The sequence below is a fragment of the Metopolophium dirhodum genome, chromosome 5, assembly GCF_019925205.1.
Source record: "Metopolophium dirhodum isolate CAU chromosome 5, ASM1992520v1, whole genome shotgun sequence".
In the NCBI taxonomy this organism is placed as follows: Eukaryota; Metazoa; Arthropoda; class Insecta; order Hemiptera; family Aphididae; genus Metopolophium; species Metopolophium dirhodum.
The window spans coordinates 35,826,863-35,842,400 of NC_083564.1; the positions used below are offsets into that span (position 1 = coordinate 35,826,863).

The following is a 15,538-nucleotide window of genomic DNA, read 5'->3' on the forward strand; positions in this document are numbered from 1 at the left end:
ATAGCAAATTATTTTGAGTTGAGAATTCATAAAAATTTTCTTTTTAAATCTAAGATTTGAAAATGTCATATAAGATTACTCATAAGTTTGTCTATCTTTATCAAAAAAAAAAAAATGTCTACAAGAAACTTAAATTAAATTTTTATGAGCGTCTGAAATTTATATTTTTACAACATTTGATATTCACTCGATTTCTCATGTAACAATTTTCTTATTTTATTGTAATTAAAAAACGAATGACTGTAGATACTTGAAAATTTCACTGAATGTTCATATTAGCATTTTCTATACACCATAAAATGTTGAAAATATTTTGACTCTTTTTGAGCTGTTTACGGACATTGTCAGTTTTCAATTTTTTTAGTTTTTTTTTCTATAAATATCAATAAAATTTTATCTGTTGAGTAAAAAAGCTTGAAAATTTAATAGAAGGCTCCTAGGTTATTGTTTCAAAGGCAGATGAAAATTATTAAAAATCCTTAGTCACATTTTTATTTATAATCATTTAAAGTTCAAATTTTGACAAAATACGGAAAAATCCCGAAAATTAGCAAATTATTTTGAGTTTAGAATTCATAAAAATTTTTTTTTTTAAATCTAAGATTTTAAAATGTATTATAAGATTACTCATAAGTTTGTCTATCTTTATCAAAAAAAAAAAATGTCTACAAGAAACTTAAATTAAATTTTTATGAGCGTCTGAAATTTATATTTTTACAACATTTGATATTCACTCGATTTCTCATGTAACAATTTTCTTATTTTATTGTAATTAAAAAACGAATGACTGTAGATACTTGAAAATTTCACTGAATGTTTATATTTATGATATTTATTTGATAGGAAAGTGAATCTATTTGGTACTATGGGGGGTCAAAAGTAAAATTTTCCCAGTAGTTTTCAAAAGCGACGTGAAAAACAAAGGAAAAAACGGGAATTTCTTACGCAAAGTCCGTTTTCGAGGAAATCGATTTTGGTTTTTGGTGCAACTCTAAAACAAATGACCGTAGGTACATTAAATTTTGACTGAATGTTTATATTAGCATTTTCTATACACGATAAAATTTTGAAAATATTTTGACTCTTTTTGAGCAGTTTACGGACATTGTTAGTTTTCAATTTTTTTTAGTTTTTTTTTCTATAAATATCAATAAAATTTTATTTGTTGCGTAGAAAAGCGTGAAAATTTAATATAAGGCTCCTGATATATCGTTCTAATAGCAGTTAAAAAAATATTAAAAGTACATTAGCATAAATTTTTTTTATAAGCATTATTTAAAGTTCAAATTTTGACAAAATTTATCAAATTTATAATTTAATAATCATTTTGTAGTTAAAAATGTATAAAATGTTTAACTTTTATGGCTAAGGATTGAAATTTTAAAACAAGGCTCCACGTAAATAGGTTATATATAAATTACTTTATTCACAATAATATCATCAAATATACTTGGTAATTGGTAAACACGCAGTTGTACCAATAATAAAATCGGCTTTATTTTTTTCAAATGGTAACCACCATATTTTTATGGATTCTGGTAAAGCTTTTTTTCTGAACATTTTGACAGTAAAATTATCAATTTTGATTCACTATGTTATTAACTATGGTCCTCTAAATTTTAGTATAATAATATGCATTAATTCTTTTAACTGAAATACCTAATTATAAGAGCTAAATATTATTTTCTTATAACTACCTTTTTATATACTTAAATAATTAAATCGGTAATCTAAAATGCTCAAAACAAAAAAAACAAACAAAATTGTTGGCAAATATAGTTCATTATTTATAGTAATTTTTCGTGATATAAAATTGAGAACAATTTTATTTTATAATTATTAATAATAATTTACCTACATACCTACCTACTTTCGTTATTTTTTTTTGATATCTGTATTGGACGCGTTAAAAAAATATATTTTGGGGATAAATGGGGGCCCCTAAAATCAATGGGCCCCCTTGCCACCCTTAATCTGGGCTTGGCTGTATATGTAGATACACAATTTGTTTTCGGGAGACGGAGTGACCGAGCGGACTAAGGCGTCGGTTCGAATCTCAGTCACGGGCAGACATAATCTGTCTGGAGAGAGAGGCCGCCATCCCCCGACCGGGCATGGCAGAAACCTACGGGTGCCCAATTTAAAGTTTGCCAAACCCAAAAAAAACACGTGTTTACAAAATTCTATAGTACCCACTCCCACAGTTTAAAACAACCACCCAATGACCCAAGTTTCTACGGGTAAATTAATAAAAAAAAATTTGTTTTCCTATTTCAAAATAAAAGCCATGTAGTTGTAAAATTATTCATTTTTAAATAGTTGCTTTAAATGTTTACTCTACGCATCCGTTTATAGGTGTCCGGTATTCATTATTAACTATAATTAATAATATAAAAATATAAATTATTCCTATATCGTATTACTCAACCCTGGCCCCTGGAATCTCCTGAATATTTTAAAATTGTAATTTTTTTGCATATCTCAAAATACTCATAACTCACTTTAAAATTAAAATATAACAAAAAGTCTATGAGATGTACAAGGTAATAATCTTACCTTTGAATTTTATAAGAGGTCAATTTACACTAATTTTTAAACCTATATTACGCTCTTATAAGACGGAGACAACAAAATATGTCCGTGTGTCCTCTTTATAAGATACCAGAAAAACGGATTCATGACAGTCATGTACCTAAAAAGCCTATACAGAACGCCGTGGTGATTAAATTATAATATCAAGTTGTACATGCATGCAGCCTGATTTAGTCATTTTTTATACTTCGTCAAGAATCAAGATGAAAAATACGGCCCTATTTCATTTGCGGTGCTAGGGGGGGGGGGGGGCTAAGCACTCCCAAATATAAAACTAGCCCACCTAAGACCCATACTTTAATTATTAGAAGTTAATTTACATTTATCTATTTTATAATTTTTTATAAAATATATTATTAATTAACTAGCTGATCCCGTGCACTTTGTTACCCGTTAAATGTACAAACTCTATATGACTCAAACTTTGTTCAATGCCTTATTTAATATTCGGTGTATGATGTTCTAGATTCATCTTAACTTTTCTGTTGCTCGGAATAAAAATTCTTATTCACAGCAGTATATTACCAGGTAGGCAATCTACCTGTGGTAGATCGCGGACCCCGCGCTGTAAGTGTATGATTTAACTCTAAAGTATCAAAGTTATACCAAGTTTGTCGTTTTTACTTAATTCCACCTACGGTGGATTAACCACAGATACATATAATATCAAAACACAGCGTACAAAAAAATTAAATGCATTGAATGAACACAATGATCTCACGGCAACTATTATTACCAATAATTATTATTATAATAGCTTTAAAACCCATGGTAACCATTTATAAACAAAAATTTCCACCGTAAATCTCTTAATCCCCGTTTGAGCACATCCCCTGGTTGGACCTAGGGGGATGATTTGAAAATTTTAACCATCCGTGGCATCATCCAAACGCATACAAAAATATTCATTCAAATCGGTCCGGCCGTTCTTGAGTTTTAGCGAGACTAACAAACAGCAATTCATTATTATATATAGATGATATACCCTAAAATCTATAATATTATATTCAATCATTATACGTATACCTAATTTCAATTTTTTTTATATAAGTTATATTTTATTTATGTAAACAGGAAATAATATACCATACCTGCTTATAGAAGTTTAGAAACCTAAATTATGCCTCTTATAGCTGGTATAGTAGTTAATATAATGCCACCCATACATTTTTAGCAATACAATAATATACTTTTTTGATTAAAACATTTATCTAAATTCTATTACATTATAATATTAATTTTATATAATAAATTTACATCACACAGTCAGTACACACCTTATAATTGATACCATAGATCATAATGAAACATAACATAAACAAAAAATAATTGTAGTATCTATAATAGATGTTTTATACAATCTACTTAAGTATAATTATTATAGTAAGATTTATATTTTGTAACAACTCAAAGAATATAAGTTGAAAAAAATGTAGGTATTGCTCAGTACTATACTCTGTTCAATCTAAGAGTGAACCACTCGTCTGACCAAAACACGTTTTTTCGGAGCATCCCCATCACAATCCGGACATTGGTGAGAGCATTAACACAGGTGCCCGACGACCGACAATGACTGTCGCCAATCACAGAACGCATAGCCATCGCATGAGGGGTCAGACACTGTTCGACGGCTCAGTCTGCGTGCGCGAAAGCGGTTCACTCTTAGATGGAATAGAGTATAGCAAGTAGCAAGTTTGTAATTTGTATTCTATACCAAAAACACAAAGCTTTATTGCGGTGTTCTGAGCTTCAAATATAGATTCTTACAATACGATGAGTGATGATAATATACAGATAGTAATCTTAATGAAGGAAAGCTGGAAGCCCTTACATTTATCACTGTAAATTATCATTTACAGTTAGTATGTAATTTTCCATCTTTTTATGTGAAATCAAACGATATTTATTTGATTCCAAAACTTGATGCTCTTATTTGTATTTTTTTTTTAATATGGAACATACTTAGCAGAGAAGTATTAAATATAATAAGGAAACAAATGTCCTTAAGTAAAATCTAAGGCTTCCTAGCTTTAGACTTACGCCTATCATATCTAATTGAAAAATTCCCATGAAATAAATTGATTATGGCACTCCAACGTCCTACTTCAATTAGTTATAGTAGGTACCGCAAAATTGATTATCCACTCAAGACATTATATTTTCTAATTATATAATAATGTGTATATTATATTTAGATAAATGCGAACGCCAATGTTTAAATACCGTGTTAACAAATAATCTGTGTAAAATGCTTATAAGTACTAAAAAAAAAACAACAAATAATTGGACTGTAAAACAATAGCAGCATGGCACAAATCGTTATTTTAAACCAGTTTCGTGAGTGTCATCTTCAGTTTCTTTCAATGCTGTCATCCCTTGATAAAACAAACCGCCCAATATAGCTATAACAGTAAATCCTTGAGCTGCAATACGCCCTCGCATCATCATTTGAGATCTTACTCTGTTGCCATCATACATACTCTTTAGACCTACACTCAAAAAACCAACAGTGACCAATGCACCTGAAAATGAAAACAAATTAACATAACATTATCTGTGAACTATTATAGACCCTTGATTAAAATATAGTAATATTGTAATAAAACTACAGATATTAATATATTATTTATGAAAGAAAATATATAAATGAAGAAAATTTTACCTACTAAGGAAATACATATTAATAATATGTTATGTGTGATGATTAAGTTCATTCACCGTGAAGGAATAAATGCATAAAACCAGCCAACGGAGCTGCACTACAGTTAAAAATCTGTCAGGACTCAGTTGTAAAAGAAACTAAAATGCACAATTTGATACAGTGCAAGCACACCAAGCTACGTGCTTTGAAAATCTGATTTTAGAAGTTGAAAATAGTCTTATATTTCAAGGACTTCACAAACACTTGTTGGACAACTGAAACTTTGTACCTATTTGTACTGTGAAAAGATTTTCCTTTAAAACTTTAAAATAGATAAATGAGACAAATATTATATTCTCTCGATAATTATTGAACTATGAGAAGGGATAATCGGTGTATTAACTAATTACCTGATGATATTATAAAAGTATATAATTGAGGAAACTACAATTTTTTTCACTCTATTATAAATTTTTAAATTATCTTACCAATGGGCACTAATGGGTTTTCTTTGAATTTCCTCAAAAATTTGTTACCAACATCTTCCATTTCAGCTTTAATTTGATAATTTGCTTTTTGGCCTTTGTCCGTTTTCAATTTCAACCATTCCAGAGCTGCATCATTGCCTTTATCAGAATCTGCCATTTTTATACTATCAAGGAATAGGTATTGCTTTTTAGCTAATTATATAAATAGATATTGCTTAAACTTAATTCAAATTTAAAATATAATGAAATTATTAATACAAATTGAAACAGAAACTACAATTATTAGGTTCTTACACCATACCAGGACATTTTTACAGATAACACATCATGTGATTAAAAGTTATCAAAATGGATAACAGAAAAATAGTACACATGAACGGGACATATTCTATAGTTCCACAAAACAATTGTTCCAATGGTCTTCTGTTCTAAAAAATTATTCATTCCAAATAATGAACCATAAATGTTTTTTGGAAAAAGTGGTTAGTAGGATTTTTTTTTTTGACCAAATATTTGATAATAATTTACATATAAGTATGCAACTAGGGTATAATATCTATAACCAAAACATAATAATATATTCATAGACTCATAGATGTCAGAGTTAAGACTTAAGTAATATCTCATTGTCTACGCTTAAAAAATTATCTTTATACCCGTGTGACAGTGCTGGATTAAATAGTCTGGGCTTATAAGGTGTATCATGGTATAAACATTTATTTTTTACACAAGAGGTTCACAATCATAAAAAAAATCAACAATAGGTATTTAGTTTTTTTTTGTTTTACATAATGAACTGAATAACACAACAAAATATTAGACGTTCAATTGAAAATAGAACTTTTTTTTATGACATTTTGATAAAAATTAAAAACCTCTTTACTAGCTGCATAACATTTGTCCATACAATCCATATATGTTTTCTGTGAGAATTCTCCGGTCGTGTGTGATGTTAACAGACACCTGGTTTCAGCGTTTGCAAACACTAGTGTAAAATATGCAACAGAAGACTGAAAAAAAAACATAAATTTGTACATTATTAAAATGGCTAGAAGTTTACTTATCCATCAGCTATAACTGTCATACATTTATTTGTGATTCGTCTGGATTTAGAATAATTTCTTCTTTCTCTGTAACAGCACAACTCACAGCTGCATACAAATGATGCATAGCAATACCAGAATTCATCAGTCCCATACAAGAAGCGTTCAAGCAGGTGGACAATAACTAAACAACATTTGTACCATTACAAAAGAATTATTGGTTTAAAATTAAAAAATAAACTACACATACATTTCCTCTGTCCTGCATTTCTTGGACAGTTACAACAATTGTAGTCCTGGGGTATTGTTCGACAACTATGGCCTTTTCACATGTCGATTGCATTATACCTTCTAACATTTTGTCATGAACGGCTGTAAAATGTAAAAATTCAATTCAATTTGTATCCAACTAATATTAAGTATTAATCTATAAGTACTTATGCTTCCAGTTTTTCGTCTAAAAGTCACATCTACGGTGGCACGATCGTACATGCATTTACTAGCCTTGGGTTCAAATGGTCCAACAACGGACACAGAAACAGTACTTTTACCTAAATATAAAATAAGTAACCAAAAATATAAACGCTCATAAACAGTAAAAATCATTGAATCATTTACCTTGAGATAAATATGCTGAGCCTTCGGTGTTTCCTAAAAAGCCCAGTTGGCATTTCAGAAATTCTTCAGACATTTTTTAAATTTAAAATTTAAATTGTTTATCTTTACTTTTTGAATGTAAGTACCACGGTGGATTGATATCAATGGATTTGTTCAAGACTTCAAGTTTTAAATTTTTAAAAACTATTTGTTACATTGATAGTATATGATATCATAGAATAATCTGTGGTATGGTCAAGTATGGTTTATTGATACCATGTCATATTTATATCATATTTAACGATAAGATTATTTTACCAATTTACTTTTCAGTACTCACTACTCGGTACACTACTACACTCGTGAATCCCAAGAACTTTCAGATTAAATTAATATATTGTAATGTCAATTTTTTTTTTTTGTACTCAAACCGTTTTTAAAAAAGTTAAATTGCATTTAATTATTTGAAATTTAAATCTGATATAAAGGCACTTGTCTATAAATGTTTAATTTTGTATTTTTAATGTATCAGTGTTTAAATAATTATTCTTAATTGTGTCTTTTAATTTATAAGTAAATATTAGCTATATAAATATGCTCTAACATTAAATATATTAAGCTTTGTATTTCCTATAAAAACCTAATAGAAAAATGTCTGAACCAAGTAAGTTATCTTCAAGATCACATGTCTCGACGATCGAATGGGATATGATGGACAAGACAAAATTTTTGCCATTGAGTATGTTAAGCTCGTTTTGTGTTCGCTGTACTCTCTATCCATTGACTTTAATTAAAACAAGACTTCAAATCCAGAAACATGGAGAAATGTATAAAGGTAACATTATTTATTTTAAAATACACTGTATTCTAACAAATAAAAAATAAATAAATATATTTTATGTACATGGTGGTACACCAACCACCGAGTTTTCCGTCTTATTATAACAACCATCAAGTTGTTACGATAACTGGTTTGGGACGACAGAGACTACATTAATGGCTACTAACAGTAGTAGGTGACTTAAAACAAAACAACCATAACTTTTTATAATAAGTCTTAAATCAGTACAATATATTAAAATCGTTATTAAAAATTGTAGAATGTTTATATAAATAAATATTTCAAATTGAGTGAATTTGATTCATATAAAAAAAACCTTTTAATTAAATGTTAACTTGGAAGTTTTTTTTAAACTGATTATTCTGCTTAGTCTATTATTCATTAGTTCATTACTATGTAAAAATAATTTAACTACAAAACCAATTTTGTGTTTAGGTTTGCTGGATGCGGCTAATCGTATTTATCATACGGAAGGTATGTCAGGACTTTATCGCGGTTTTTGGGTGAGTTCTGCCCAAGTATTATCTGGTGCAGCTTACATTGGTGCATATGAACAAACTAGACATATGACAGCTCCATATTTGCAACAATGGCCTGAAATTAGATCAATGGTTGCGGGAGGTGTGGCGTCTGTTTTTGGCCAAACAATAATTGTACCTTTTGATGTGGTCAGTCAACACTTAATGATGCTCGGCTTGTCAACTAGTTGTACAGACAAAAATAAAATAGTAAGTCTGTGTTATATTCTACAATTTATTTTATGTAAATAAATATTATGTCATAACACCAGGAGTAGATGAAAATACAATTATGTATCCTTTTTTTTATAAAAATAGAAGTAGGTACCTACTTATTAATTAATTTATTTTTATTTTTTATTTATCAATTAAAGATTCAAATCCTTCTAAATATTAAATTATTGATATATCTATTAAATATAATAATTTTTCAATATTATAATTTTATTGGTTGTGTAAAAGCATTAGGTATGTTAGATAATGGTGTACTTTTGACCTTTAATCTTAAATATTTAAGAAAATATGTAAAATGTTAATCTGGGACATATTTTCTTTTAGTTTTTCTTTCCTATAAAGATATTACTATAAGTAATTAAGTCTTTGTTAAACATAATTGAATTGTTTTGATTTTTCTATTAGTAAAATATTTTTTTATAATTTGTTTAAATGAAAGCCTGGTTCATCCTTGCATTTAGTAATCCTGAATTTAGGTATTGGAAAACTACTATATATTAAATACACTCTGTATGCCTGAACGGTAAAGCCCTATGTACTAATCTAGTAATTATGGCTACTACCTATACTAATAAAATATTTATGATTGTGCAGTGTGCTGTACTAAATTTAATTTATTGATTTAATCATAATTAAAATATTTTTACGTTTATAAATAGGTATATTATATTATTTTTGTTAATGTGTATAATATGTAAACTTTTAATTTCAACTATATAATGTAAATTACTTATAGTATTTTATCAAAACCAAACTTTTTTTTATTAATTTCTTAATTTCTTTTACATGCTTATCTATTTAGAATACTATATCAATATGTTTAGTGTGGTTCATTTTACTACCTATTTAATAAATAAAAAGTAATAATTATAACATTTAACTATCAACAAATAATATTGACTTTTCTTTGTTAAGCTGTACTGTAAAATATACACATCATTGTAAAAAAAAAAACTAAGTAATTGATTATAATTAATTGCCAACAATGTTCTCAACATTAAATATAATTATAAATTATAGTATTAATTATTATAATTTATGTTTTCCATTTAAATTTATATTTTATATTGTAGTATTTATTACCTAATTGTACTATGAAAACAAATCATGTTTTTATTGATAACTGTACTGATTTATTAAATTTGAGTCATTTTATTTTAGATATATTTTCGTCCACTGGGTATACATTTGGATATCTCAAAATCAAAATTTCGTACCACATTAGATATTGCTCAATGTGTTTATCAACAGGATGGTTTTAAAGGATTCTACAGAGGTTATGTGGCCTCTGTTTGCACTTATGCACCAAATAGTGCATTATGGTGGAGTTTTTATACAATATTCCAAGGTATTTGCATTAAATAAAAGTTAAAATTATCTAATATTTTGTTGTAGGAATTTTTTCACTTGGTCATTCAATGTTTGGTCAAATAACAATTCCATGTAAAAAAACTTTTGATTTTATTGAGTCAATTAGTACACATTATTTATACAAAAAATTATTAACTTTTTAATCACTGTGAAAAACAGTTTCTGGTACATATTAGATATCCAGTGTCCGTGTACAATGTTAGTAAATAATTTAAAATGTTCCATCTAGTATTCAAGTATCTAACACAACCTTGCAAATTCTTCATTTATTTACTTTTATTTGATTTTTTTGCTCATCATTTTTAATTCCAGTATAGTTGAATAATATGGTATTAAGTAATGATTTTAGTATTTCCAGGGGTTTGTGTATTTAAGTTCCATTTTAGGCTGTTAGGTCTCATGTACTTACTACACATGGCCAAATAATTTGGTATGACAGCAAACAAATCACAATATTTGGCAGCTATTATCACCCATTAAGAATCACAAAAAGATCATTGGTATTTTTTATCAGAAGTGTAGAAAAAGTAATAAAAATGTTTTTGCTAACATACCTAGTTATTTCTATCCCGGTCAAAGTGGTAGTTGTAAGTGATTTTATACCCATACTCGCATGTGCACTCTGCCACATTAAATATTATTATTTATAAAATATAATACATATTTCTTGGCTGCCACTTATTGTTTATTGTCATTTTAATATTATATAATTTTTAATTAACATCACCAATCTGCATTATTTTGATATTATTTTTATTATCATTTTATCAACCACTGATTATTTTATATTTTCCGTATTAATGACCTTAATATTTGATTTATTAATTTCATAATATTTATAATATTAAATATAATAATAAACAGTTTTGTTGAATGTCTTTGAAACCAAACTAACCTTAATTGTAGTGATCAACTTGTTTCTAAATTTAATTATTTGTTTATACTTCATTACTATACTCGTATAGTTAAAAACTTAGTAATTCAAATAATTTGATTAATGAAATGCTTGATTTTTATTGACAGCATGCAATGAAATATAACCCAAACATAGGTTTGTTGAAAAACAGTATTTTTAAAATAGCATTTAACTAAATTGGTGACTGTTGAAATTGTTAAGCGTGTATTTGAATGAAAACAATGTGATATATTATATGAATCAGTTTTAAAATTGTACCTTGTTATAAAAATGTTAATTTTATGATATTATAAATTATTAATGATTGTAATACATTTTTGTTAACAAACAGATCAACTTGAAAAAAGGTGTCAAGTAAATACATCACTTTTATTTTTGCAAAGCATATCAGGAGTACTAGCTGGGTTCACTACTACTCTGATAACAAATCCCATGGACACAATAAGAGCACGATTACAGGTAAAATAAGTTTAACAAAACTCTTAGATTTAATTCTTTGCCTAAAACTGTTAGACTTTTGTATGACTTTTGAACTTACATATTATTTTATATTTTTATTTACTTTTTTGTAAAATTATGATTATTATCATTTTGTTTGTTAAAGTTAAGCAATATTTTGGCATTCTTCAAACATTTTTCATACATTCACGATCAATTAATAATTCATTAAAATAATTAAACAAGATTTAAAAACCAATTGGTCATTAAATGAATAGTTTAGGAGCTAGGTTTTAAAATTGGTTCCATTCAAATACCGCACACTTATGATTTTGACCCCAAAAAGGTCAGTAGACAAAAACTGTACACTTTATCGATTCATTGTAAGTTCAGTAAAATACCGTACAATATTTTTTTGTCAAATAACAGAATAGATAAGATAATAAGAAACTGTATAATAATCATGCTTACATGTTTTAAGTCTTTAGTCACCGATCAGTTGGTCTTGTGTATAGTTTTATGATATTGGTACCATACTTATATAGTAGTTAAAACTAATGTGATTTTTACTGTTTTCATTTAAATATTTTAGATTTTAATGGATATTAAAATAATCGATAGTCATAAAGGTGGCAAGTGTTTAGTACTAGTCACCAATTTAAGTACAAAACATTTAGAGTGCATTATAGTGGAAATGTTGAGACATTTCCCTGGTATGATTGTATTATAGTCTAGACGTGCAAGAAGAAATGATTTTCAACAATTTGTTTTTGATTTTAAGGGGTTGAAATGGGCAAAAAATATCTCTTGATATTTAGCTCACGAACAAAATAGAAAATATAATATATTTTTTTTTTTTGCTATTGGTTACAGAAAATAAAACAGTTATTATTATGATTGAATATAATTTTCGCTCCTGCTAAGGTTTCTGGCATATTACAATCTGAACTGGATTACACTAAAACCTATATACACCAATTTATATTATAACTCTGTATTTTTTTCTATAGTTGATCAATTTTTCCCAGGCGAAGTCAGGTTATACAGCTTTATCAAAAACCACCAGGTGGCATATTGTACCCAATCCTCCTTAAGCTGCATTAAGTATAAATGACTAAACTTGGTATAACTTTGAAACTTAAGAGTTAGAAATTAAAGGACATCAAAATACTAAAAACAAGTTTGCTTAGATTTAAAGTAGGTCATTATCTATGAAATATAGTATGGGGGTCACACTTAAACACTAATTGAATCAATGAGATACAGGCATATGTTTTACGTGTAAAAGTGTCTAGACAACAATTTCAATATTTAAAGATAATATTTTTTAATTTTTTTTTTTGTAACCTTAAGTGTTTTTTGTATTTAAGACATTGGTGTGATTATAGTTTTGATATACTTTCTATTTTTAAATAAAACTATAATAGTAAATTTCGTAAAAATTGATTTATACGGCTTTACAACGCAACTGAGTTGCGAACTCAATAATTTTACTAAATTATAACTTAAAATATGTATACAATAACAAGATATATTCAATTTTAAATCAGACCATCGTCTTAAGCACATCGATATACTAAGGAAAAATTATGAAATACTACTGTAAGTTATAAAAATTATTGTGTAAACCAAACTACTTTAACATGTAAAACATGGGCGGCTTATCATTCATCAGCTCTATGACATCGAACTTTCATTATCTCGTTGAATAATCATTTTTAAACTTTGGATTTTTACCAAAATGTTTTTCATTATTGGATTACAATATTTCACCTATAAACTTAAAAAAAATTTAGTGTTGTGATGTCTTTTAATAATTATATTTACATACGCACCTCGCGGGGTCTGCAATCCACCTTATCCATAGCTTGAGGCTTGCAATTTTTACGGTACCTTCGTACCACCATGCTTACGCTTATGCGTACTAAAAAAACATTTTCCAAAATTTGCATTTTAAAGCAGTGCTTGCATAAGTATTCTGAGATTCAAGATGGCCGATGAAAATTTTTAAGTTTTGAACATAACTACACAAAATATTAAATAACAAATTGAACAAAGTTTGAATCATATATACAGTTGGTATTTTTAACGGGCAACAAAGTGCACTGGGCCAGCTGGTTATTATTTTTGAATAAATAATAATAATAGATAATATATTATTATATAGAGTGCGATTTTTGAATACAACAATTTTAAAAAGTGTACCTACACCACACCTATACTAAATGTGCGTGGATTTGTCCTGAAAAATAAGTGTGCTGTTTTTGAATTCAACAAAAAAAGTCATGCTAGCAATTTAGTATGACTTTTTCTGAATCTTTTTTTATTCTAACGTAGGTAACTTACCTATCTATGGATTATAATTTTGTGGTGCTAGTAGTATGCACCAGGTAAATAAAAATGAAAATGTATGCTTTATTAATACATTAAATATTATAACTACCTAAGTTTTTTCAAGTTGCAATACAAATTTTATACCTAATAAAATTAATACTTAAATTAAATTAATGAAAAATAATTATTTATGTAGGTTCAAAGAACAAATTCTATTGTTGGTACATTCAACGCCTTATGGAAAGAAGAAGGCATGTTGATGTTCAGTAAAGGACTTTCTGCCAGATTGGTCCAGTCTATTTGTTTTAGTTTTACAATTATTTTAGGTTACGAGAGCATCAAAAGAGTTAGTGTACTTCACGAGTACAAAGATCACGTGCGATGGTAATGTGGTATCTATCGGTATCTTTTGCTGTACATTTTTTTTTTAGAAAATTGTATTTTTTAAAGGAGCACATATCACAAAAAAATAGGTGTTATAAAAATCAGGTTATTTTGACTACAGAAATATTTCCAAGACAGGTTGGTATGATCTTCTTAGTTATCTCAACTATAAATTTTTTTTAATTTAAAACCAAAATTAAATAATTAAAATCAAAATTCAAGGTTATTAATTCAGTATTACAAGTATACAGCATATTATCAGGTTATGCAAGCTAGTCTTGGAAATATTTGTGTATTACAGTAAACCGGGAAATACCAAAATAAGTTTATTTAGATTTAAAGTTTTATTTTATTTCAAGAAAATGTATAATATGGGAGTCACCATTTTATTTTAATTATTCAAATAGGTATAGGAAACTAAAAATAGTAATATGGTCACATGGCAGCCTATCTAAGTGTGATTAATACAACTTCAAACATCACTGAATTATAATTAGTTGACTATCATACATTGGATGCATTTGTTTATATTTGTACTACATTTTATAAACGTTGAATTATAGTTTTAAGATAAAAATAATGTGTGCAGTGTGCTCCTTTAATATTTTTAAACGAATCATTAAATGATACGTATTATATGATTATTGATTTACGTTTTGTTATATTGACAATTTGACTTGTTTATTTATGTATGTATAGACAACACTTATTTTTTATTGTTACCTTTAGTTATTTAATTTATATGTTGTTAAATGTGTTTCACTTCTAAAATTATAGACTTATTATAATGCAATTGGTTGAATTTTCTCATTGTCAAGGTTTCATATAACTTTTATTTTAAAAGTTATGTTTTATAAAGAATTTAATTCATCATACACAGTGAAGAATATGGTTTTTTATAAATGTATAATGTTCAAATTGAAAGTCTTATCAGTTACCAAATTATTCAATTTATGTGATTTTACTGATCTCCAATACATATTGTATGTAATTAGATGGAAACTCAATAATAAATATAGTAAAAAATAGATTATTTTGATATTTATAGAAGAATGTGTGGCAATGTTAAACAATTTAAAATATATGGCATGTATACAATATATATTTTTAAACTCACTATTCACAAATATTAATATCTGTT

General features: G+C 27.2%; 3 protein-coding genes across 4 annotated transcripts; 1 reads left to right on the forward strand and 2 right to left on the reverse strand.

The window, feature by feature from the left end:
• Positions 1–4,725: 4,725 nt before the first annotated feature.
• Positions 4,726–6,038, reverse strand: LOC132945006 (HIG1 domain family member 2A, mitochondrial). The gene is made up of 2 exons (XM_061014611.1): positions 5,722–6,038; positions 4,726–5,114 (listed from the first exon to the last, which is right to left on the reverse strand). The coding sequence occupies exons 1-2, from the start codon at positions 5,876–5,878 to the stop codon at positions 4,912–4,914; spliced, it is 360 nt and encodes a 119-aa protein (XP_060870594.1). The 5' UTR covers positions 5,879–6,038; the 3' UTR covers positions 4,726–4,911.
• Positions 6,039–6,420: 382 nt separating this feature from the next.
• LOC132945005 (exosome complex component RRP46) lies at positions 6,421–7,585 on the reverse strand. Its single transcript, XM_061014610.1, has 5 exons — positions 7,383–7,585; positions 7,202–7,315; positions 7,015–7,136; positions 6,808–6,948; positions 6,421–6,731 (listed from the first exon to the last, which is right to left on the reverse strand). Exons 1-5 carry the CDS (start codon positions 7,453–7,455, stop codon positions 6,546–6,548), a joined length of 636 nt encoding a protein of 211 aa, XP_060870593.1. The 5' UTR covers positions 7,456–7,585; the 3' UTR covers positions 6,421–6,545.
• A 120-nt stretch (positions 7,586–7,705) lies between these two features.
• Positions 7,706–15,190, forward strand: LOC132945004 (solute carrier family 25 member 44). 2 transcript variants are annotated; one of them, XM_061014609.1, is made up of 6 exons: positions 7,706–7,934; positions 8,009–8,196; positions 8,638–8,930; positions 10,116–10,302; positions 11,573–11,700; positions 14,210–15,190. In XM_061014609.1, the coding sequence occupies exons 2-6, from the start codon at positions 8,013–8,015 to the stop codon at positions 14,399–14,401; spliced, it is 984 nt and encodes a 327-aa protein (XP_060870592.1). In that variant the 5' UTR covers positions 7,706–7,934; positions 8,009–8,012; the 3' UTR covers positions 14,402–15,190. The 2 variants fall into 2 exon arrangements, with proteins under 2 accessions (XP_060870592.1, XP_060870591.1); XM_061014608.1 differs by having other exon boundaries at positions 7,707–8,196.
• The last annotated feature ends 348 nt before the right edge of the window (positions 15,191–15,538 follow it).

Bases quoted from the DNA above. Each gene is read 5' to 3' on its own strand.
- LOC132945006 (XM_061014611.1), bottom strand. From the start codon at position 5,878: ATGGCAGATTCTGATAAAGGCAATGATGCAGCTCTGGAATGGTTGAAA. The intron at 5,115-5,721 runs GTAAGATAATTT...TTTCATTTTCAG, and splicing joins AAACCCATTAGTGCCCATTG to GTGCATTGGTCACTGTTGGT.
- LOC132945005 (XM_061014610.1), bottom strand. From the start codon at position 7,455: ATGTCTGAAGAATTTCTGAAATGCCAACTGGGCTTTTTAGGAAACACC. The intron at 7,316-7,382 runs GTAAATGATTCA...TTTTATATTTAG, and splicing joins CTCAGCATATTTATCTCAAG to GTAAAAGTACTGTTTCTGTG. The intron at 7,137-7,201 runs GTACTTATAGAT...TACATTTTACAG, and splicing joins ACGAAAAACTGGAAGCATAA to CCGTTCATGACAAAATGTTA.
- LOC132945004 (XM_061014609.1), top strand. From the start codon at position 8,013: ATGTCTGAACCAAGTAAGTTATCTTCAAGATCACATGTCTCGACGATC. The intron at 8,931-10,115 runs GTAAGTCTGTGT...ATTTTATTTTAG, and splicing joins GTACAGACAAAAATAAAATA to ATATATTTTCGTCCACTGGG. The intron at 11,701-14,209 runs GTAAAATAAGTT...TTATTTATGTAG, and splicing joins CAATAAGAGCACGATTACAG to GTTCAAAGAACAAATTCTAT.